Genomic DNA, 23,078 nt, shown 5'->3' with positions numbered 1-23,078 from the left:
CAACATGTGACCTTTTAAACCCTACTTTCTTCTATTTACGCTTTTGCCCCCCCTACTATTTTTAATTTATATTTAATTTTCTAAATTTAAATAATATATATACGTTTTTTGTTTTCTAACCACTCCCCCAACAGAAATTCTACGATTGAGATTATTATAAATGTTTCAAAAACAAGACAAAATCTACTCTCTCTCTCTCTCTCTCTCTCTCTCTCTCTTTTTCTTTTTTCCACAACATGTGAAATTGGAAATATTTGAATCTCTTCACTGAGAAAATTTGTAAATTTTCTACGAATCTTCACGTGTGTTGTCAATCAGATGAATATGTCTCGTTTTAATTATCGTATCAATTTAAATTATAAAAATTATCGATAAGTGAATCAATTTAAATTTATCTTAGCCATTTTTAGACATTAAAAATATGTTTTAATTTTTAGAAATTAATTACATAAGTGATTAGTTAATTGCTAGAGTTAGATTTGGATTTTGAAATACCGTAAAGTCAATCTTACTAATTGATGTTTGGCCGATAAATATGTTCTATGTTGTGCACTTATTACTCTCCTATAAATAAAAAAATTTATAAAGTTTATTTCTTTTTTTTTTTTTACAAAATCAACGTAATTCAACTAGATTAGTGTTTGTATTAGAAACGGGAGTCAAAAGCTTAATCCTCACCCCACAAGCTATCGAATAAAACAATAATAGTAATTTAAATTTTGTTAGAATATTTTAACTAATATCAATTTTACTTTTACTCATTTACCAATTAATGATTTAGCACACTATACCGAAGTAAAACAATATTAAAATTCATATACTTATTGGTTTTACTTTTTTTTTATTTTTTTTTAATGTTAAGTGGAAGTATTTCATTTTAATAACAACAAGAAAGTACTTGTACAATATTTTCAATAATTACGTTCAATTATGTAACATTTAAAAATATATACATAATTGGTTTTGAAATACACCCCTTATTAGGAACCATAAATTAGATGCTTTTTGAAATGATGCTTTCTAAAAGCGTCGTAATTAATAATATTAAAAAAAATTGTTAAATACAATTTCTAAAAGCATAATTTATAACTAAATTGAAATTAATCGAGAAGGTTAGACAGAAAAGAAAAAAAGGGGACTGACCAATAGAATACGATGATGTGACCCCAAAACCAAGAGAAGATGATCAAGGACGAAGGTGAGATGATAAAAACAAACATTTGTATTTATTTATTTAATTAATCGCCAACTTTTATATTTGTAAATATAATTGAGAAAATTAATGGAGTAATAATTGAAAAAAGAAAACATAAAAGGTGGGGATATTGAATAATTAATTAAGGTAAAGCAAATTAAAATGAGAAGATTAAGGTTTTGATAAACCCGACAGCGACATATATTTGAAAGTGAGAAAAGAAAGAGAGGATATTGGGAGTGTTGAGAGAAAGAAATAAGAAAAGAAAAAGAAAGAGAGAAAGAAAAAGAGTATAAATTTGGTGGGTTTGAGGTTATAATAAAGGGTTAAGGAAGATACGTGTCTGAAAAAGCATGAACTGAAATGGTGAAGGGAAGTGGTCAATCACTCATCTAACCTTCCCCCCCCCCCCGCCCCTTTTAATGGAGTAGAATCTAAGCTAACCCCTTCGAAAGCGATTCCTCACCAAATTAAAACCTCTCTCTCTCTCTCTCTCCTGTACTTAACTATATCTCTACTACTAAATATCCAGTAAATTTTTCATTTACTTTTTATAAATTCAAATGTTTTTATCATATTGAAACACTCACTCTTAATTTCCTTTTGCTATCTTGCTTTTCACTTTTTGCACTTCGTTTACCTATCTTCTTGCTTTAGTACATACGGTGTTTTGATGTCTAGTAACATTTTTACAGCCTTCTTCTAGTAGATGGTAACAAATAATGGAGATTTGAAGGAAATTTAAGATTATTAAGAGTAGTTTAATTTTGAAATCTTGACTGATAATGATGTAAGAATATGGCAAAATTAAGGAATTTGAGATTGGGTCATTTAATCAAGTGTCTTGTGTTAATGGGTTATTACTTAATCTTAGACATGTGTGTATTTATATGTATAAGTTTCATCATATTTAATATTCATGTTTAGTCTATGTAAATGGTCAAACGTAACATACCTTATAATCATGTGTTTTTATTCATTCTTTTTTTTTTTTTAAGCTAAAAACAAATTGAAATAATAAATAAATTTTTAATTAACTTTTTTTTTCTATCACTCTTATTTGTTGAATTCATTCTATATATATGTGTGTGTGTGGCACATTGAAAAGTGATTTAAATGTGAGTTGAGACATGGACTTGATTTTGTTTTTATAGTCATGTGCATGGAATCAAATTGATATGTTTTCTTTTATTAAAAAGGAAAAAAAAAATTGTTATTGAATTTTGGAAATTAATGAAATGGCTTCCAATTTCTATTAAATGTGATCATATGAATTTAAATAAAACAGGAAAGAAAACGTTTTAAGAAAATGCAATGAGATAAATATTATGTTTTTAATGCATTACAGCCACAATGGGATAAATATTTGTTTGATTTTTTTTTTAAATATTCACGTGATATTTAAAGATTAGAAAAAAAAAAGTTTTACAGAAAATATGATTTTTATAAATTACTCTAACTTTAAATGACGAGTAATAATTATTTAATTTATTTTTAAAAATTTTGAGACTTGATGACCAAATGAATCTATTTTTATGAACTTAAGGATCGAAAAGATGCATTTTTTTAAATTCAAATATCAAAGGTACGTATCTTCCAAACTTTTTTACCAAAAGTGTACCTTTTTCTTTACTTTATGTGAGAACTATGTTTATATCTACCTCGTTTTTGGTTTGATTCATTTTCTATTGTTGGAAAAACCGTCCACGACTAGATTCTCAATCATACCAGAAAATCATAAAAACAATATTATAACGTGAGATTCTAAACGAAACTTCTAACTTCTGGAGACTTAGATACGGTACTTTGACAAGGAAAAAAAAAAACTAAATAAACAGATAATAATTTATTAAGAAAGGAGTTTAATATGGACAAATATTGTTAAGTAAAGTTGTAAATTAAATTAAGTAAATGAGGGAGCAATGGACATGAAGTGAAAGAGAACCGCTAGGTGTTCAAATGCAATTGGAAGGTAAAATTGGTCTAAAGTCAAGAGTCAAATTCCATTGGCCAAAATCAGAGCACGTTCTATATTTTCTAATAAAACACAACATATATCTAATTTAGTTTATCCATAATTCACATATTCTTTTCGGTTTTTCTAGATAGTGACAATGTAAGTCAACTTCAATTACAATAATTTAGTTCTCATCGTCACAAATCTAGTGAAAGTTAAAGTGATGATTTTTGTAATGGATCAATTTAGTTTTTATATTTAATAAACAAATCTAATCCATAATTCAATCAGTTGTACTACCGATCTCAAAGTTAAATGTTCAATTTTGTCATCTACGTACTATAAAAATTAAAAGAAAAAAAAATCTAAAACTATACCTTAAAAAAAGAGTTTAAAAACGATCCATTCCAATGCATAAATTTAAACTCTAACGTGTGAAGTTTTAACACGTATGTTTAGGTAGGTTAAACATTGTTTCATCTTCGATTATTTAGTTAATTAATGATGGTACCAAAATAAATGGTTTCAAAAACTTTTGAAATATTATTTTTTTTATTATTATGGAGAATTGTTTGACTGTATCAAATAATGGAAAAGAAAGTTTAAATATTAAACACATGGACATGAACCAATAAAGTAGAGAGTTAATTTTGATTGGGTTGCTAAGTTAGAGGGTGACAACTCAAATGGTCAAATCATTTATTCAAGACAAAATAATTTTAATACAGGAAATGTTTATCATTTTTCAAAAAAAAAAAAAAAAAATAACATGTCGCACATGTGTTTTCTAATAAATTATTAATATTCCCATCAAATTTAGCAGTTGTCATTAGGAAATAAAAATATAATTGGAATTTGGTTAAATCAATATTAAATATACTTTATTTTCTCTCTTCAATTTTCATCCATACAAAAAAAAAAGAGAGAGAGAGACAAAAAAGTTAATTATATTGTTCCCTATTGTTTTAACTTTAACAAAGTTATTCTTTAAAATAAAAGATTACAAGTATATCGAGCCGGAAAGTTCAATATTTTGCTTCTAAAATCAATACACAGTTAGTTATGTCAATGTAAACATATCTCAACTAATAGAAATATTCATGTGTTATTATTTTGAAATTAATGAATTTGTCCACTCGGTTCAACAAGTTACTAAAAAAACATTATTGACATTCTATCTAATATTACTAGATATGAGCATCAGTCGGTCATAGTTGACTATCCAACCAAATTGTCATTTAATTAATTATGATCGATTTAGAAATGTTTAAACCAATCACGGTCATGGAAGAGTACAAAAACCAGTCTTTGGTTGGTTTAAGTCATTGGATCGTCTTACAAACATTATTAATTTGGATCGACTTAATCTCTCATTATCTTTGATCAGATGCTTTTGATAGTTTGATTTGATTAGTTTTGACCAATCGACCCTATTTTGTAGCTTATTATACTCACTCTTAGATATCATTAAGTTAAACGTTTAAAAAAAAATTCACAAACATAAAATTGCATAGTTTATTAATTGGAAAAATTGTAATGGGGTCGCAATCTTAGAGATAATACTCAAGTGTACAATAATATTTTTTAAATTTTACAAATATAGTAAAGTTTATTATTAATAGGCTTTTGATATTTACAATGTAGTCTACCAGGACGATTAACTTCTATCATCAATATACTCAAACATGTTTTTTATATTTGCAATTAAAAAAAAACATTACTATATATATTAATACTATAAATCTAATTTCCATCTATATTATTCAATACATACAATAGTGTAGTATAGCATAAATCTTGTATTAGAAAAATAGCACATATATTTGTAATCTACAAAATTAAATGGAATCCACCGACATCTTGTACAAATGCACGGAAAAGGCACAAATTTCACAACACCAAAACCAATATACATTACCATTTCTCTCTGCCTATGCTTCCTACAGCTACGAAAACACGTGGAAGATGAATTTCCATTTACATGTTTAACGTACTAAATCTTTTTATTTTCTAAAATATAATCAACGTGAATATAACTCAACTGACGTAGTATCATCAAACTATACTTTAAACCCTTGATAGAGAGATTATTTTGAATAGAAGAAGGATTAAATTTGAATTTAGAATAAGATTAAGAAAAGGAAAGAAAGAAGCTTAATTTGAAAATGTGGGGTTTAAAACATGTCGCGAGTGGTGGACCAGGGTGGTTTATAAAGCCAAGCGGCAAGTGAAAACGACGTGTACCTCAATGCCTCGTGGCTAGAAAGCAAAGCGCGTGAAGGTAAAGCTGACGCTCCTATATCGCGAGTGACCGACTAAGAGCAAAGAGAAAAGAAAAAAAGGAAGAGGATTTAGAGTGATCACGCGGGCCAGCTAAGGAAGTTCACGCGATGAAGGCGGCTTAGTCACAAAAACAAAACCAACACGTTTTACACAGTGCATGCCGTCCACGTGTCTCAAGTAAAGTGGGACCGGAATGAGGTGGCTGAATCAGAATGGAGGAGTTCCCTAGGCCTTTTTATGGAACCAAACGGATAGCATTTTCTGCACCCACACGCATTCATTTAGGAAAAAGGAAATTAATAATTGAAAACTAATTATTATTCGGCATCATTGACACGGTGTTGCTCGTGATTAACACGTGATTTTTAACACGCTTCGAGGAGGTGCACTCTGCGTGAGTCCACCACGTGACTTGCATTCAATCTCTTCCCTTTCTCTAATATTACTTTTCTTTCCTTCGTTTTTCAAACTTATTAATTTTCAATTTCAACATTTTCTCGAAATATAATTATTAACACATTTTTTTCGAAAACAATTACAAAACCAATCGCAGAGATTTTAATATATTATTTTATGTTTTTTAAGTAGTTTTATTTTTTCGTTATATTTAAAAACGTTTCTTTTCTATTTTATTCATGAAGTTTATTGAAAATATTAATGATCGTAAAATTTATTTAAATGTAAAATAAAAAGACATTCATGGTCTGATTTACAAACCAATAAGTGAAGGGTAGAGAAACGATTATGATAATTAGTTCTTTCTTTAGCATTTAAAATTTTAATATTTTCAAATCTAACTAACAAAATATAGTTTAAGTGTTTAATTTAAGAAAAAATTGTCTTTTTATTTGAGAAAATTGTTTTAGGAAGAAAAAATATATTTACAAAATAAACAAAAATAAAAAAAAATTAAATGATAGAGAAAGTTTGGCGAATTTGATTTATTTTTAAAATATATCTAATATTTTACTATTTTTAAAACGTTCCTATTTTATAGTCCATCAAAATAATTTTAAAAGAATATTTTAAATTTTTGTTATAAATAAAATTAAAATAAAAAACACTCAGTTAAGAAAAAACACAACTTATCCAATTTTCTTTTAATTAAACGGAAAATAATCTACCACAAAAGGTGAGATACAAATGTTAAACTTTTTAACTTCAAAGGAAGTAATGTACATCGATCAATAACTGCCATTGAGTCATGCTCATTGCTTGTTTCAAAACAACAAATTCATGGAAAGAGTTGAAAAGTATTTGATGAGTATATATAAAACCATAACAACAAATAATAATTTTACTTATGGCACTTTTTTAGCATTGCTTTTAAACACGATATATAATATTTATTTTCTAAAGTAAAAATTTTAACTTTGGACAAATAGTGATCTTAACTAAACGATAGATAACGAAAGTTTAATTTTTCACATCACAACAAAATAACAACACACCAACAAATAAGTGTATCCAAATAACGTATGTGAGATCTTTATTGTCTTTTATATATAGTATCTTACTAATTTATTCAACTACCGTCGACGTAACTTATGTGTATCAATCTTCGTATTAGATTCTTTCCAATAATGGAAAGCCAAATTTCATAATAATACTAATCGAACATCCAATGCAAAAAGTTATGCATGTATGAGAGACATGTTATATTATATATATGTGAAAGAAAAAGGTACAGTTAGTTGCTTTAATCGTATTTCTTTGAATAATTTAAATAAAACGTCAGGAAAGCAAGTCAACCAAGGCTTATCTCAAATGATTCACATTATAAACATGAGACAACTTTATAAACTATTTTTTTATAAAACAAAGTGTAATTCGATTAAAAATACGATTTCAATTTTCATATTTTAATTTTCTTTTCGATTTTAGTCTATATATCTTAATAAATCTAAAATTCAGTCATACAAAGTGATTGAATACTTACTTTATTTGATTTAAAATAGTAATAATTTTAACAAATAGTATAAAAATTAAATTAATTACTAAAGATGTAAACAATTTATTTATTAGCAGAGAGACAAAGCAAATCAAATCAACAGTTTTATTTTGAAATCTTTTAGAAAAATAAAAACAAAAAAGAAAGAGAGGAAGAAAATAGGAGAAATAGAGATAAAAAGAAGGACACGTTTCGGAGGGTGATTGGAGGAAAGGGGTAGTTTTAAGGATTTTATTGGGGTGCGGTTGGTTTAAAGGGTTAAAGCGTGAGCGCCAAAATAAAACCAACTGCCCCCTTCACGTGGTACGCAACGCATAAAAACAAATCCCTGGGCCCCGCCTTAATTACTACATTATATATGCACCTTCTTTTGTATTTTCTATTACGATTTTCCACTCCAATTTTTATTCATTTTCTCGGAACCATTTTTCTATTTTCTTTATTTTAATAATTATTTGTGATTCAATTATGTTAAAGAAATTGTGGTACTAAGATAGTAATAATAATAAAATATGTTCAAAAAAAAAAAAAAAAAGAAATAGGAAAGAGTAAATAGTTGAAATATACAACAAAATCAATGCTTTATTTAAAAAGGGAAATTGGGTTATTATTATTATTATCCTTAATTTTGGAGATGAAAAAGACCACGCGGTTCACGTGGTGGAAGTAGGAAAGGACGTGCCCGGTTGCGTGGTTAAGATGGTAATTAACAAAGGTAGACCCCACATTATGCTTACGTCACAATTCCGTCATATATAGTTTTTTTTTATTACCATTTTCCCCCACTTTTATTTTCCATTTCTGTTTCTCATATCTCCGACATAACCCCCCCGCCGCCGTGCCACCCGCCGCAACCTCCTTTCATTCCCCCTTCAAATTTATTTATTTTTATTTCTTTTAGAAAATACAGTATAATAAACTTAAATGTTTACAAATATGTTAAAAATTGTATTATAATTTTTATCATTTTCTATCACACTCCAAAACACTTTTCAGCTGGCTTCTAAGACAATTACCTTTTTATTTATCATTTATATGTAATTCGAATGGATAAACATGATACTTTTTTCTAGTCCATAAATATAATACTTTATATCCGGTAATTGGTTCTCATTCCCTGTCTAATTTGTGAATTTTAGGTTTGTTTGTTAATAGTGAATTCGTCCCAATTTTTTTTTTAAATTTTATTTTTAATGGAAAAATTCTAAACCAATGAATATGATAGATATTTTTTAGTAATTTATTTTAATAAAGTGTAGTTTTTAAAAACTAAAGGGCACCAGAAAATTTTACAGAAGACATATAACATTCTTTTTTCTATCAGGAAAAAAAGAAAATCAAACAGCTCTCTCTCTCTCTCTGCGTTGGGAAGTTGAAATATACCAAACTATTTTTTCTTTTCTCATTCTCATTGAAAGAATTTGAGATTGTGTTTGAAATTGTATTATGGGCCGGCCCATGGTTTGTGAGGCTTAAAAATGTAACCAGGATCCACGGTCCATTGTGTGGGTTGGGCCTTTGGTTTGAATAGCGCATTTAGATATTGTCTAGTGTCTATCGAAGCCGTTATCGGGCTTGAAGGCAAGGCCCACTTATTCAGTACAATATAGATCATAAGTACACTGGTCGGCCCAGTTAAAACATTGGCCCATCTAAAATAAATGATTTCCATAGTTGTTATGGGCCGGCCAGGTCCCACCCCATTTTATTTCAAAATTTTGATTTAATTTTGTTGGGGAAGTGCTGACATAACCACAAGACTCGAACTATTAGGAGAAATATCGCAGTACAAAATAATTTTTAGATGGAGCAAAATTTAGATTAAGATATAATAGATTGTACGTTGATAGAGTCTATACAAGGACTCGACTATATTTGTAACTCCTTTGAGTTAGTTATAAATATTCGATGAGTGAAATAAACTCTATTTGCAACTTCATTAAATGATATGTTAAAATTCAAGACAAATGATGCACAATAACATCAACTAAATAATACTTGCAACCATTTAATCAAATTTAAAAGATTTTGCATTTTACAACTAGACAGAAACTTACAAAATGTTTGACCTATGAATTATTATGTTCAAGTTTCATCAAAATAAGTAGACTATCTTTGACAACATTCGCTATAACCTTTGTTTTGAGGCATTTAGTGCAACAGACTTATATCAGCCAACTCAAGGTCAACGTCGATAAATTAACATAGACCATCACAACATCAAAAAATTATTAACATTTGTTATCTATAAATGATACTCATATCGAACTTCACGCAACACATTTCTAAGTAAATCCACCAATAAAACAATCATCAATGTTGTGCAACTTATGAAGCTATGTTTTCCTCACTTTCAACTCTCCAACCAATTATCAATCAATCAGCTTAATCAAGTATCTAAATGTGAAAAAGAGAGTGTAAGGGTAAAATGTGTAGGCACAAATGAAAAAAAGAAAAAGAAAAAGGGTGAAATTGTGTAAAAATAATTAAAAAACGAAGCTATTAGCATAAAAATTGAAAACGGTTGATTGTTTGAAGATGAAAAACCTCTAAAACCACAGCCCAAACTTTCCCTCCTCAGAAACGGCCCCTTTCGACTTTCGATTCTCTTCTTCCATTTCGTCTTCCCTTTCAAAATCGACCTTCAAATTGAATCATCGCTCTCAAAATTCACCAATCCCTTGCGGACTCCCATCTTAAATCAATCTCACCTATAGATTTGGGTTCGCCCATTCCTTTTTGCGCGCAATGGAGTGGAACCCAGAAACCCTACAGCTCCTCTCTCAGTGTTTTCTTCACACTCTTTCTCCAGCCCCTGGCCCCCGCCGCAGTGCTGAAGCTTCTCTTGCTGAAGCCGCCGACCGTCCCAACTACGGTCTTGCTGTTCTTCGTCTCGTCGCTGAACCATCTGTCGATGAACAGATCCGTCAAGCCGCCGCCGTCAACTTCAAAAATCATTTACGGGTTCGATGGGCACCTGGTGCGCCCGACGAGTCAAATGCTTCTCCTTTGGGTCCGATTCCCGATTCTGAGAAGGAACAAATTAAAGCCCTAATTGTCCCGCTTATGCTATCCTCTACTCAACGAATCCAGAGTCAGCTGAGCGAGGCTTTGGCTTTGATTAGTAAACACGACTTCCCGAAATCGTGGCCTTCTTTGCTACCGGAGCTCGTTGTAAGTCTGCAAAAGGCGTCTCAGGCTTCCGACTATGCATCTGTTAACGGTATTCTTGGTACTGCAAATTCTATATTTAAAAAGTTTCGGTATCAATATAAAACCAATGATCTTTTGCTTGATTTGAAGTATTGTCTGGACAATTTTGCGGCACCCTTATTAGAATTTTTTCTTAAAACTGCTGCTTTAATTGATTCTGCGGTGAACTCGGGCGCACTGGCGGCCACCTTGCGGCCACTGTTCGAGTCCCAGAGGCTTTGTTGTAGAATATTTTTCTCGTTGAATTTTCAAGAGCTTCCCGAGTTCTTCGAGGATCATATGAAAGAATGGATGGGTGAATTCCGGAAATATCTAACTACGAATTATCCTGCACTTGAAAACAGTGGTACCGATGGGGTTGCTCTGGTTGATGAGCTTCGTGCTGCAGTTTGCGAGAATATTAATCTTTATATGGAAAAGAATGAAGAAGAGTTTCAGGGGTACTTAAATGATTTTGCACTGGCAGTTTGGGGCTTACTCGGGAACGTATCTCAGTCGTCAAGCCGAGACCAGCTGGCTGTTACGGCAATGAAGTTTTTGACTACTGTTAGCACGAGTGTACACCACACTTTATTTGCAGGCGAGGGAGTGATACCTGAGATTTGTAAGAGCATAGTAATTCCCAATGTAAGGCTGAGGGATGAAGATGAGGAACTATTTGATATGAACTATGTGGAATTCATTAGGAGGGACATGGAAGGTAGCGATTTGGATACTAGGAGGAGGATAGCTTGTGAGCTTCTCAAAGGAATTGCAACCAATTACAAAAAACAGGTGACAGACATGGTATCCTCTCAGATTCAAAACTTACTAAATTCATTTGGGCTAAATCCTGCTCTGAATTGGAAAGATAAAGATTGTGCCATATATTTGGTTGTCTCACTTTCCACAAAGAAAGCTGGGGGTTCTTCTGTTTCCACCGATCTTGTTGATGTTCAAAATTTCTTTGGCTCAGTAATTATTCCAGAATTGAAAAATTCTGATGTTAATGGTCTACCAATGCTCAAGGCAGGGGCGCTCAAGTTCCTTGCTGTGTTCCGTAATCTGATATCAAAACCTATTGCGTTACAAATGTTTCCTGATTTGGTTCGATTCCTTGGTTCTGAGTCAAATGTGGTTCATTCCTATGCTGCAATTTGTGTTGAAAAATTATTGCTGGTCAAGGAGGATTCAGGTGTGGCCAGGTATAACTCTTTGGATATTGCTCCAATTTTTCCTGAGATGATGACTAAACTCTTCAATGCCTTTAAGTTTCCCGAATCTGAAGAGAACCAGTACATTATGAAGTGTATAATGAGAGTTCTTGGAGTTGCTGACATATCTCGTGAGGTTGCTGGACCGTGCATTGTTGGGTTGACTTCTATTTTGAATGAAGTGTGCAGAAACCCCAAAAATCCTGTTTTTAACCACTATATGTTTGAATCTGTGGCCCTTCTGATTAGAAGGGCTTGTGAAAGGGATCCCTCTTTAATATCACATTTTGAGACAAACCTATTTCCCAGCCTTCAAATGATTCTAGCCAATGATGTTACGGAGTTCTTCCCTTATGCTTTTCAACTGTTGGCACAACTTGTTGAATTGAATAATCCTCCTATTCCAGCAAGCTATGTTCAGATTTTTGAGATCCTACTGTCACCCGAATCATGGAAAAGAGCCTCTAATGTCCCAGCACTTGTACGGTTACTTCAGGCTTTCCTCCAGAAGGCACCTCATGAACTTAATCAAGTTGGGCGCCTGAGCCAGGTTCTTGGAATATTTAGTAATCTAGTCTCATCTCCAAGCACTGCAGAGCAAGGCTTTTATGTGCTCAACACTGTTATCGATTCTCTTGAATACAGTGTGATTGAACAGTACATTGGCCACATCTGGGCTGTTCTTTTTGGACAGCTCCAAAGTAGACGGACAGTAAAGTTCATCAAATCACTTTTGATATTCATGTCCCTTTTTCTTGTTAAACACGGTCAAAAAAATCTGTTGGATACTATCAACTGTGTTCAGAACGGCATCTTTATCCAGATCTTGAGGCAGTTTTGGATACCTAATCTTAAACTAATAACTGGGGCCATTGAACTGAAGTTATCTGCAGTTGCTTCAACCAGACTTATCTGTGAGTGTCCAGCACTTTTGGATCCTGCATTTGTTGAAGACTGGGGGAAAATGCTGGATAGCATTGTTACCCTTCTTTCTCGACCTGAACAGGAGAGGGTTGATGAGGAGCCAGAGATGCCCGATATTTCTGAAAATGTTGGTTATAGTGCAAGCTTTGTTCGTCTATACAATGCAGGGAAGAAGGAGGATGATCCTCTGAAAGATATTAAGGATCCAAAGCAATTTCTGGTAGCATCTTTGTCTAAGCTTTCTAGCCTTTCTCCTGGGAGATATCCCCAAGTCATCAGTCAGTATCTTGACCCGACAAATCAATCTGCATTGCTTCAGTTTTGCAGATCTTATAATTGCCCAATTGCTTGAGTAAGTTGTCATTCCCGTATAATATATTTCTATTTTTTTCATATGTGAAGTTTGTATCTTTATTTGAATCCTATTGCTGGAGATTGATATTGACTTTGTATATCATGCCTGTGTATTACACTATTTATGTTATATCTAAATGGATGTAAATTGGCTACGTAAAACATTAACTTATATATACCACTTAAATCTAATCGTTCATTTGCATCTCATGCTCGATAATGTTGAGCATTTCTGTGGGTTGTACATGGCATATTTATTCTTTAATACTGATTGATCTATAATCCTCTACTTCTTGAAGTTGGGAGTTCTTCATGAATGGGTCGTAACATTTTCTATATTACATAATATATCTGTTGTTGATTTCGGTATTTTTGCAATATCTAGCAACCTGTTGGGATGTGGGAATGAATATTATTTATTTGCTGCTCAAGCTATTCAACCTTCTGCTCTGAAGTTGGAGATGAAATCAATCAACATGCTTAACTGACCTAATTACGTATCTTCATGTAACTGATTTTATACGTTTTATTTATGTTATTAGTCTCAAAGTGTTAACATCACCTTGTATCTAATCTAGTACTCCTGCAACCTTTCAGGATTTTGTGCTGAATTGAAGCAGGTTTTTGTGGAGAAGTTGATCTTTAATCATATTTACCTCTTGGTGTTGTTCCGACTTGGTGACCAAATTCAAATTTTAGATCATCGTTGGCTTCTACAAAGTGTGGTATGATGTGGAAGATTCTGCTAGTTCGAGTTGGCGGGTGAGGCCATCAAACACAGTTTACCAAGTTTTGGTACAAGACTTCCATCCCCTTCATTCTCTTTATGTTGTCATGTTTACCTGTCTGTCATTTTGTGCATGCATTCATGTGAGCAAATTTGTAGATGGTTCATTGCGGTCTAAGAGTGTATTATGGCATCGAGTTTTTGCTTTCTCTTTTGCTCCTACGTTGAAATTTCCTTTGTCATTTTGACATCACATGTAAGCACTTGTATCTCATTGCTCGATATCCAACTGCAAGTTTATATATCAGTTGTTTATTGTGGCTGTGGTTGGTGTAGAAAGATTACTGTTTAGAATTTTTCATGTTTCCGTTGGTATTGTTCTTTTGGTGATAAACGTACCTCATGGTTTTGGTTGTTTGACCTTTATGAGAACATAGAAGGTTAAGTAACACGTTTAGTTTTTGAACGATCAGTTTATGTCCATCTAGTCCCTGAACTTAAAGTTTGAGTTCAGAAATTGGGAGGAGTGAACTCAACTCTATGTTTGGCCAAACAGTTGAGGAGATTGGAGTTGTAAACTTCACTCCATGTTTGGTCAAAGATTATGTGAGCTTCATAACTAAAATACACAAATCTTCTTATGCTAGTGTTCACATGGTAGGCTTCAAAGTTCACAATCCTCTCACTTCACACCTTCTTGGACTACACTTTTTGCTCAGACGTCAGCTAAAAAATGTTGTGAACTCTGAACTTTGAATTTTTAGGGTTGGTATCAGCTAAAATTTTTTGGGTTGTCTCAAAACTTTGAAGTGTCTACATCTTATCTTATTATATACCAAATCAAAATCAAAAGCTTTGGAACGTAGTAGATAAAACAAAAGGTTAGTGATCAAATAATAAACCCTTTTATAATTTAGGTAAAATTAAAATTTAGAAGAGCGTGAGATTGTTGAGGAAGTTGAAAGTTGTTTATTTTTGAGGAAAATGAAATAAAATGTAGAATAAAATATGGGAAAGATAAGTTTCATTGTAATTATTTGAATAAAATTTGGTGGAATATTACCTCTCTTCCAAGAGTAAACTATTGGTGAGAAATTAATTAGAACGTGCCAAACATTACAGCAAAAATTAGGACAAATTATTGGTTCATCACTGTTGAAGTATTTATTGTTTATAATAACAGATCTTATGTTTCAATTATTGGAAGTATGGACACATCAATCATCCATTCACTTATTTGTACTCTATTTTAGGTGAATCTAAATAATTTTCTTTAACAAAAATTTATATGTTACTGGTAACTTTATTTATTTTTTAATATAATAGGGTAGTGGTTTTGAATTATAGAACTTATGATCAATAACACTTCCATATACTTGGTGAACTGTTTATTTCAGTTTGATATTACTAATACTTAAATTTATAGACCGACTCCAAACCATTCTTAATAGCAAATTTTCTATAAAAAAAACTCAAGAGTCTACTTGTAAACACGTATTTAAGTACTTAAAAAAGTCTAGAACTTTTCGACTAGAAGTTCTAGATTCTTAATGAGTTGAAATGGGGTGGAATTGGAGTTGGGAAAGTGTCGAGGAAATGAAAGGTAAAATGAGGAGTCAGTCACATGGGGAAGTGTAATAGGAAAGGGCTTGTTTGTAACCATCTTCCGAACAATGGACATCCCATTCTCTCAAACCCCCACCCCTCTAAATATTCTTTGTCCAAACAGCCCCATCCTATAAAGAACGCATATACCAGGTGCGTCCATGATCACCCATCTTACTTCCATCCTATCATCTCATTTGATGAATTCACAAATGAGTTCGACTTCTTTACTTCTCTCTTTCTCACTTCTTAGTCCTTACTGCCATGTTTGTCAAGTTCACATGCAAACAGTTCCTTTGTTACTCATTTAAGCTTACAGTGCTCTGAGGGTATCTTCATGTTCATGTCTACTATTCTCACTTTACATTCTAAAGAACGCTTACTTAGAAAAAAAACAATAATGCTAAACAACTCTCCATCTTTGTCTTTTATTAAATAATTATTCATATTATTTCAATAGTTGTAACTAAGCGTTTCAATATTATTCTTGGAATAGAAATATGTCAAAAGAAGGATGAAAATTGAGACACGAAACGATGCATTATGCAATGATATTTGAGTTTCAAATTTTATTTATTTGAGTTTTTTTTTCATACACAAATATTTGGAAGGTTAGAAATTCTCTTGTTAAATTAATCGAGATGTGTGTAAGACAAGAACATTTCATAGATATCAAAGAAAAAAAAGAAAATAACTGTTTTAGGTTATTTTTACGTAATAATAGTGCGTGGTTTTGACCATATTCTTACTTACAACTAAAAATTATGATATATAATTTCAATTAATTGTAAATTTATGAATGAAACATAAGAATAGAGGAAGTCATATATATGATTTACATTTTTATTAATAAAGCCTATGTGGGATTTAGATTTTGACTCATTATGTTGTAGAGATACTAACTAGAGAGGAAAAAATGGCCAAAATTGGTAATGAGAATTCTTCAACTAAACTTCAATAATGCAAAAAAATAATTCAACAAACTAAAGTGCACATAAAATACCCAACTACATTTTTCTCCTCTCTCTTGTTTATTGCCTTCTTTAAAATTTACCAAATACATAGCAGTTGAATAAATATGTTATGGATAATTGCAATAATTCCAAATTAATTTTCTTAAAAAGTAATCTAAATCAGTACTACCCTATAATCATGTTATTTTATTTTTGATATTATTATTTGGGGTTTTTAAAAATACAGAAAAAAAAAACTATTTAAAAACACAAAATCCACTCTATTCTATTTTTCTATAGTTTTTTTTGGTTTGAATTATGCTTAGTCACAAATTCAATTACACTAAGTACTAAATTAGTTCTCATGATGGATTAGATATAACTTTTGAAAGAGTTTGCAATTGAGACAAATCGTAACGAGACAATTGATTGAGAAATTTTTTGTTAGGCAATTCGAGAAGGAATGCACGAAAGTGTTCTTTTTTAAAAAACAATTAATCTAACCATCAATTTCTCATTAATTTTTTTGAAAAGAATTCAAATAGAACATCATATTAATATAAGTCCATAAAATAACAAAAGAACAAAAATATAATAAATGACGCTAAGAATAAAAAATGGATAGCTATATGGTAGAGATCTATTCGTTGTTTTGAGATTAGAAGTCTTTCCATCATATGCTAAAAGGAAAAGAAAACCATAAAAAGAGTTCAGTAACTTTTTTATTCAATTACAAATTTGGTCTATGGTATTTTCCCCCAAAAAATTGTAATTTAATCTTTATAGTTAGATAAAGTCCCATAAATATTTTATGAAAATTTTATCTAAATTAAAGTGACTAAATTTTAACTTTTTTTTTTTTTCAATGCCACCAAATTTGGAGTCTAACCTAACAATTTTTAGAATTCAGTGAAAAATCTAGTTTTCTCTGGCTGAGTTCATATGAATAAATTGTATGATACTAAGCCAATTGGCATCCCAAGTTCAAGTCAGTACACAACAGAGAGAGAGAAACAGAAGGGAGAAAATGGAAAGTGAAGCAAAGCTAAGGCGGAATTATGAAGTACCAAAGCTTCCATTACTTGCAATTACAGCAATGGAGTCTCCAGATCGTTCTGGAATGCTAACCCCACCAATCTTTTCCTCAGTTTCAGTCCCATTTCGATGGGAAGAAGAACCTGGCAAGCCCAGGTTCTGTTTCAATTCTCTTAACATACCCACTCAAACTCAAACTCAAACAAACTCCCTTGAACTTCCACCAAGATTGTTACTAATGGATCCCAAAATCCCAAAACTCTCTCCTCGCATCCCCTCTCAAAAAGGGTTTTTCCAGTTTCATAAGCACTGTTGTAGCTCATTCAGATTTCACAAAACTCAGCTTGGAGCTATGGTTTTGAGAAAGAGAGGAATGTTAATTGAGAAGGAATGGTTCTGTTGGTGGAGAAAATTGAATTTTAGGAGAAAAGGGGAAGTTGGGTCTGACTATGCTGCTGTATTTCCTTCTTCTTTGGATAAGGAGAGAAGCAGTTCAAGGATGAAAGTTGCTGTGACCCAGAAAGGTGGGAGCTTTTCTTCTTGTTTTGTCCAAGCCAAGACTGAGTTTTGGGTAATTTTAGAATTAGCCCTCTTCTTCTCTGATTTATATATGCATATGTTAACAATAATGATATTTTGAAGTTTATAAACATTTCCTGAGTAAACATGAGGGAATGAATGTTTTCTTCTAAAAGTCATCACCTGTTCTCCTTGATCATGCAGTTCTGTAGTTTTTCAAGCCATTTGTGATTATTAATGAAATTATTACTGTTTAACGAATTGCAGGGAAACATAGGGGAAGGGTTTAAACAGATTAACATTCCATGGAAGAGCAAAAAAGCATAAGAAAGAGCACGGGAAAATCATTAGAATGTTAATGAATAAAACCGAGTTTAGCTTGTTGTAATGTAAATGCATCAAATAATTGTAATATGGAGGAGAACTGATGACTTAGTTAATGGCTGAGATCTTATGTATTTGATATTCTTGTACAGAAATAATGTTATGAATCATACGGCTTTATGAATTGAATCATCATTTGTTTTCGACAATTTTCAAGAAGTGGAAGAAATCTTTTTAATCACTCGCATGTTTATCCATCTCGACTGTGCTGAACATTCAAAACAAGTTTAATCTTGATTGGTGGTTATCGTCGACGCTATCAATTTGGCAATGAATTTCCCTTCTTCAGGCTTGTTTGGAATCACTTTTTATTGCTCGAAAAATTGTTTCTAAATACTTGTTTAGTAGCTTTAAACAATGCTTTTAATTGGAAAAAAATATTTTTAAGCGAGAACTAAATATAATAATATAATTTAGTTCACTTCATGAAGTTCTCTCAAACAATGCTCCCTAACCAAAAGTCCACAATCTTGTTTTCTTTGTACTTTGTAGTATTTAATATTAAAAAGTGTGTTTTATGTTTAAAATTCATAGAACAAAGCTGGATAAGAGTAAGACTGAAGGTAGTTTAAAATCTGAAGAAGGTTCAAATTGAGGAACTGTTATATGGATATAAATCTGGGAGTAGTTTATGGATTTTACAAAGTTTCATCCCAACTAAAAGATATATAATCAGAACATCAATTTTCTCAATGTACAGATCTCTTGTAGCCCCCTGCACAAGTTGATTCATAATTTCCTTCTAAGAAGGTTGAGTATTAATTATATGAAATAGGAACAGACAAAAAGGCATCTAAAGAATCGAAAGAGAGATATTCTTTCTCTTCATTAAAATGTAATCCTCATACATATAAACAACATTCCACATATTGGAAAGGTATGTTACAGAGATACACACAGAGCTTATATTTGATTGAGCACGTACCCTTGTCAATTCATCTTTTCTTCTAAGAGAAGTTCATCCAAACTAAAGCCTAGAAAGAAGGAAGCATCCACCCTACAGTCCATCCCAGAAGAAAACCTGCACTGACCAGGCTCAATCCTAGAGCAAAAGCAACAGCATAAGTAGAAATATCACTTTTATGCCGATCCTGCTCGACTCTTTTCTGCCCAGTGACTCTCCGCCGCTTCTGAGACACCATATTCTTGTACGACTTCCATGGAAGAACCAAAGGAAAAAGAGTGGACATCGGCTGATTGCTGTTCTTTATCTGCAGGCTTTCTAGCTGCAGCAGTTGAAACCACTGCTTATATGCAAAGAGTTGGGTTGCTTGTCTGAAGAAAAGCTCAACTATATGCTCCTTCTCGGCATAAGCTCGCTTTGCGGCAATCTCAGCTTCCCTAGCGCGGGTTTGTGAATGTAGCAGTGCATCCATTAGTTCAGCTTTGCTAGTGTTATCCTCAGAAGTTTGCATTGTTTTTGTCAAGTTGTCTGGAATTGTACCGCTGCATTCAACATAACTGTTTCAGTAATAATTAATAAGCCCTTAGCTTTTGGATGTGAAGACAACAAAAATAAACGATAATCAATCTTGCTTTCAACTACACTAATTAACTTAACTAGAAAACTATTCTGAAAAATTGGCAATGCCCATTTATCAGATAGAGTTCCAAAAGCTGTTTGTACAAGTGATACTGTTCTATCTCGTCATTTAATCCTCATATGTGATAATACTATCTTGAAATGGTAAGAACCAACAAGAATATTCAACAAAAAGAAGTTGAGCACCAGGAATTCATAGAAGTACAGCAACTAGGAATTTACATAGTACCTCGAAGATTTATGAGATCCATGAAGCAAGTTCCCTTGTTCAAATGATTCACTCAGGTCTCTCTGTGTTCTGCCAAAACGACAAAAATCCAATCCACAATTTTGGTGGGTTGACTTGAAGGTAGAAACCAAATTTGTATTGTGTTCATGGCATTGTTTTTGAGCATAAGGGCATCTCTTAAAGTTCAAGCAAGTTTTTTTAGGAGGTGGAAGATCGCAATTCTCAATATGATCGAGAGATTTCTGTGCAACCCAATAGGCCAATTCATCTTTATCTGTTATCCACCACCAGGGCCCAGCTTTGTCCTCTTGAATCCAAGGAGAATCTGGATCGAAGTAAGACTCATCTTGATTTTTGGAAACTGTTTTGCTGTTGAAAGAATCCTTATCTAAACACTCGAAGTCTGCTTTCATATCTACACTACCAGTACATTCTTGAGAATCTGTGCCTTCCAAGGTTTTAATGTCTTCATTCAAAATTCTAGTCACTCTCTTTGTACAAAGGGCAGAGACACCATGATCAGTATCTAGAGAAGACCTGCTAAAATCATCAACTCCACAAACAGAATTGCTACCTTCAGGTCGATGAATATCACTTGAAGTACATGATTTTTCAGTACCAGATTTTGAAGTTTCATTGGCAGCCTCTAAAGGATTCATGTGTTCTAGGGTGAAAATCTTTTGGAATCCATAACTAGATTGCGTCTGAAGCCACCATTTTGAGTCAGGAAGCAGATTCGAATATGAGGAAGCTCTGCTAAAAGGCATAAATCCAATAGAAGGTTGATCTGGCCCATCTGCTGCTGCATTGGCAGGTCCAGAATCAACCTGTTTGGATGTTGAAGATGATGACTGACAGCAAGCTAATCTGGGAGCTCTTTTGGCATCTTCTTGGACAAAGCAACGATTAACTGTCCTCTGAAAAGCAGCCCTTGCTTCTGCTGCTGCCATCAAAATCCTATATCTTTGAACATTCACAGCAAAGTAGAACTTGTTAAGAATTTTAATCAAAATTTATGTCCATATGAAAACAGCCCCTGCCCAAAAGCACATTATATCTGAAATACAGAAAATTGAATCGAAGATGAAATTCAAGATTCATATAAAGCAGAGTTTAGCAATTGATAACGTTATGTTTTACTTTACGATGCCCATCTAAATTTAAACAATATTTGAATCTAATAGACTGATCATAACAACTACTGCTTCATCTTTTCTCCAAAAGGACTAGTTATTCATGACAGCTAGACTCACAAAATATTAAAACATCATTAAAGAACAATCAGATTATACCAAACAGAGGTATTCATCTTCAACATTAAGGAGAAAGGGGGAACAAGTTTAATTTCAGCAAGCATGTACAAATAGTATAGAAAAAAATTAACTCAAACAAACTAAAGATATTAAGGAAATCTATGAACAAGTTAACTTGCTAATAATTCACATGCCTAATCTGGATCAGAAAGCACTTCAAGTTCCTGAACTTGAAATGGACAGTATTAATTAGTAAGCACATATAAGAAGATATATCTGAGTCTGAAGCCACAGTTCATAGGACGGTGATTTCGATTTAAGCATTTCCAAATACAAATTCTCCCTAGTTCTTGAGACTTGAATTTGCTAACTTGAACGACCTCCCCAAATCTCCTACTAATACACCCGAATGCGAGTTCTGAAGGATTGATTAAGCCCATATGATATTCATTTGTTTTGGAAACAAAATGGTAGGGAAAGACACCCAATATATTTATGTCCCAACCACTTAAATTTAGCAGTATATTAGAAGCTTGAGCTAAAAACAAAGCATCCCCCTTCCTCTCCCTCCCTCCTGCTCTTGCACATAAGCATTCAGCTCAAAATCAGAAAGAATTACTTACACACAAGAGAGAGCATACATGAACTGTGATTGCAACAGAAATGTTTTCTTAGTAACCATTATAAGCTCATATTTACATATTCACAGAAAGGGGGAAATATTTTAAACCTTGAGCCCCAAAACTAATTAAAGAAATCCTTAGAATTGGTTTTACAACAAAGTGATCACATGTTTGCACCTGGAACTTGTAATCAACATCAAGAAAGAAAAGGATCCAGATTTAGCAGACCCAAGAAAATCAAAGTAAAAAAAAAAAAACCCAGTAATCAAGCAACTCACCAACAGAATCATTTTAACCAGCAGAGAGAACCCACGTAACAAAAACAAGGCAAAAAGAAGAATGAAAGCAACCCCATGATCCAAAACCACTCATAAATTCGAAAGAACAGAATAGGGAGAGGAATAAACTAAATGGGTACCTTTGAAATTAACCAGAATCAATTAGAGGATCCGGGTCAAAAGCAAGGCTTGAAAAGATTCAAAATTGAGAGAGAGAAAATCTAGAACCAGAGGAAGAAGATGACGCATCTGGGTGAGGAGGAGACTGTAGAAAGGAGGTGTCAGTCTTCCAAATTCTGCTGATTTTTTTATTGCATTCTATCTTTTTCTTCGTTCAGTTATCAATTCTTTGCTGTCGGCTTCTGAAGGGGCGCTTTTACTAATCAGCAAGAAAAATTGAAACAGAAATGTGGTGAAACGTTGCCGTTTCATTCAAAACCCAACACCACTCGCTACTTGAGCAGTTTTTCATCACTCTATTGTAAGAAACCATTTTTTTCTCCTTTTGCTCTTTCTTATTTTCCAAAATGTTTACAAAACATTTGTTCAGTTCGAGAGAACGAGACCTAAATATATAATTCAATTGGTTAAGAAGATATATCATCGTTTATCAATCGGTTGAAGATTTGAAATTCTTACTCGTCAAAAAGTTCAAGGACTTAACTTGAGAGTAACTTTGGAGGAAAATTAATGAAATTATGTTGTTGTGCCCATGGTTTTGGGGACATTGGAGCTTTATCTTCACTTGCAAGGAAACTTTAGTGGAAAAATGTGTTTGGCCAATAAACGATGATAGAGTTTCGTAGGTGAGTTTTTGTGATTAATGGAAACGCAACTACATATTTAGAGAGAAGAAAGC

At 32.4% G+C, this 23,078-nt stretch overlaps 3 protein-coding genes across 8 annotated transcripts; 2 read left to right on the top strand and 1 right to left on the bottom strand.

Annotated features, from left to right (window-relative positions):
• The first annotated feature begins 9,911 nt into the window (after positions 1-9,911).
• On the top strand, positions 9,912-14,136 carry LOC103483177 (exportin-2). Of its 2 annotated transcripts, XR_536543.3 has the most exons (3): positions 9,912-13,068; positions 13,456-13,577; positions 13,668-14,136. XR_536543.3 is itself a non-coding variant. In XM_008439655.3 (2 exons), the coding sequence occupies exon 1, from the start codon at positions 10,135-10,137 to the stop codon at positions 13,066-13,068; it is 2,934 nt and encodes a 977-aa protein (XP_008437877.2). In that variant the 5' UTR covers positions 9,913-10,134; the 3' UTR covers positions 13,668-14,136. The 2 variants fall into 2 exon arrangements, 1 of the variants encoding a protein (XP_008437877.2); XM_008439655.3 differs by lacking the exon at positions 13,456-13,577 and having other exon boundaries at positions 9,913-13,068.
• Positions 14,137-17,237: 3,101 nt separating this feature from the next.
• LOC103483176 (uncharacterized protein At4g00950-like) lies at positions 17,238-18,442 on the top strand. 2 transcript variants are annotated; one of them, XM_051085851.1, is made up of 2 exons: positions 17,238-17,961; positions 18,177-18,442. In XM_051085851.1, the coding sequence occupies exons 1-2, from the start codon at positions 17,311-17,313 to the stop codon at positions 18,234-18,236; spliced, it is 711 nt and encodes a 236-aa protein (XP_050941808.1). In that variant the 5' UTR covers positions 17,238-17,310; the 3' UTR covers positions 18,237-18,442. The 2 variants fall into 2 exon arrangements, with proteins under 2 accessions (XP_050941808.1, XP_050941809.1); XM_051085852.1 differs by having other exon boundaries at positions 17,265-17,914.
• Positions 18,443-19,087: 645 nt separating this feature from the next.
• On the bottom strand, positions 19,088-22,901 carry LOC103483175 (uncharacterized). Of its 4 annotated transcripts, none has more exons than XM_008439654.3 (3): positions 22,360-22,901; positions 20,066-21,028; positions 19,088-19,739 (listed from the first exon to the last, which is right to left on the bottom strand). In XM_008439654.3, the coding sequence occupies exons 2-3, from the start codon at positions 21,013-21,015 to the stop codon at positions 19,268-19,270; spliced, it is 1,422 nt and encodes a 473-aa protein (XP_008437876.2). In that variant the 5' UTR covers positions 21,016-21,028; positions 22,360-22,901; the 3' UTR covers positions 19,088-19,267. The 4 variants fall into 4 exon arrangements, with proteins under 4 accessions (XP_008437876.2, XP_008437874.2, XP_050941805.1 ...); XM_008439652.3 differs by having other exon boundaries at positions 19,088-19,754; positions 22,360-22,752; XM_051085848.1 differs by having other exon boundaries at positions 22,220-22,744.
• Positions 22,902-23,078: the final 177 nt, after the last annotated feature.

The sequence above is a fragment of the Cucumis melo genome, chromosome 6 (assembly GCF_025177605.1).
Source record: "Cucumis melo cultivar AY chromosome 6, USDA_Cmelo_AY_1.0, whole genome shotgun sequence".
NCBI classification, from domain to species: Eukaryota; Viridiplantae; Streptophyta; class Magnoliopsida; order Cucurbitales; family Cucurbitaceae; genus Cucumis; species Cucumis melo.
The sequence above is the reverse complement of the archived record's forward strand: the minus strand, read 5'-3'. Positions and strand labels throughout refer to the sequence as shown.

Coding starts and splice junctions, on each gene's coding strand:
- LOC103483177 (XM_008439655.3), top strand. CDS start 10,135: ATGGAGTGGAACCCAGAAACCCTACAGCTCCTCTCTCAGTGTTTTCTT.
- LOC103483176 (XM_051085851.1), top strand. CDS start 17,311: ATGATACTAAGCCAATTGGCATCCCAAGTTCAAGTCAGTACACAACAG. Junction 17,962..18,176: donor AAGCCAAGACTGAGTTTTGG/GTAATTTTAGAA, acceptor AACGAATTGCAG/GGAAACATAGGGGAAGGGTT.
- LOC103483175 (XM_008439652.3), bottom strand. CDS start 21,015: ATGGCAGCAGCAGAAGCAAGGGCTGCTTTTCAGAGGACAGTTAATCGT. Junction 19,755..20,065: donor GGATCTCATAAATCTTCGAG/GTACTATGTAAA, acceptor TTACTGAAACAG/TTATGTTGAATGCAGCGGTA.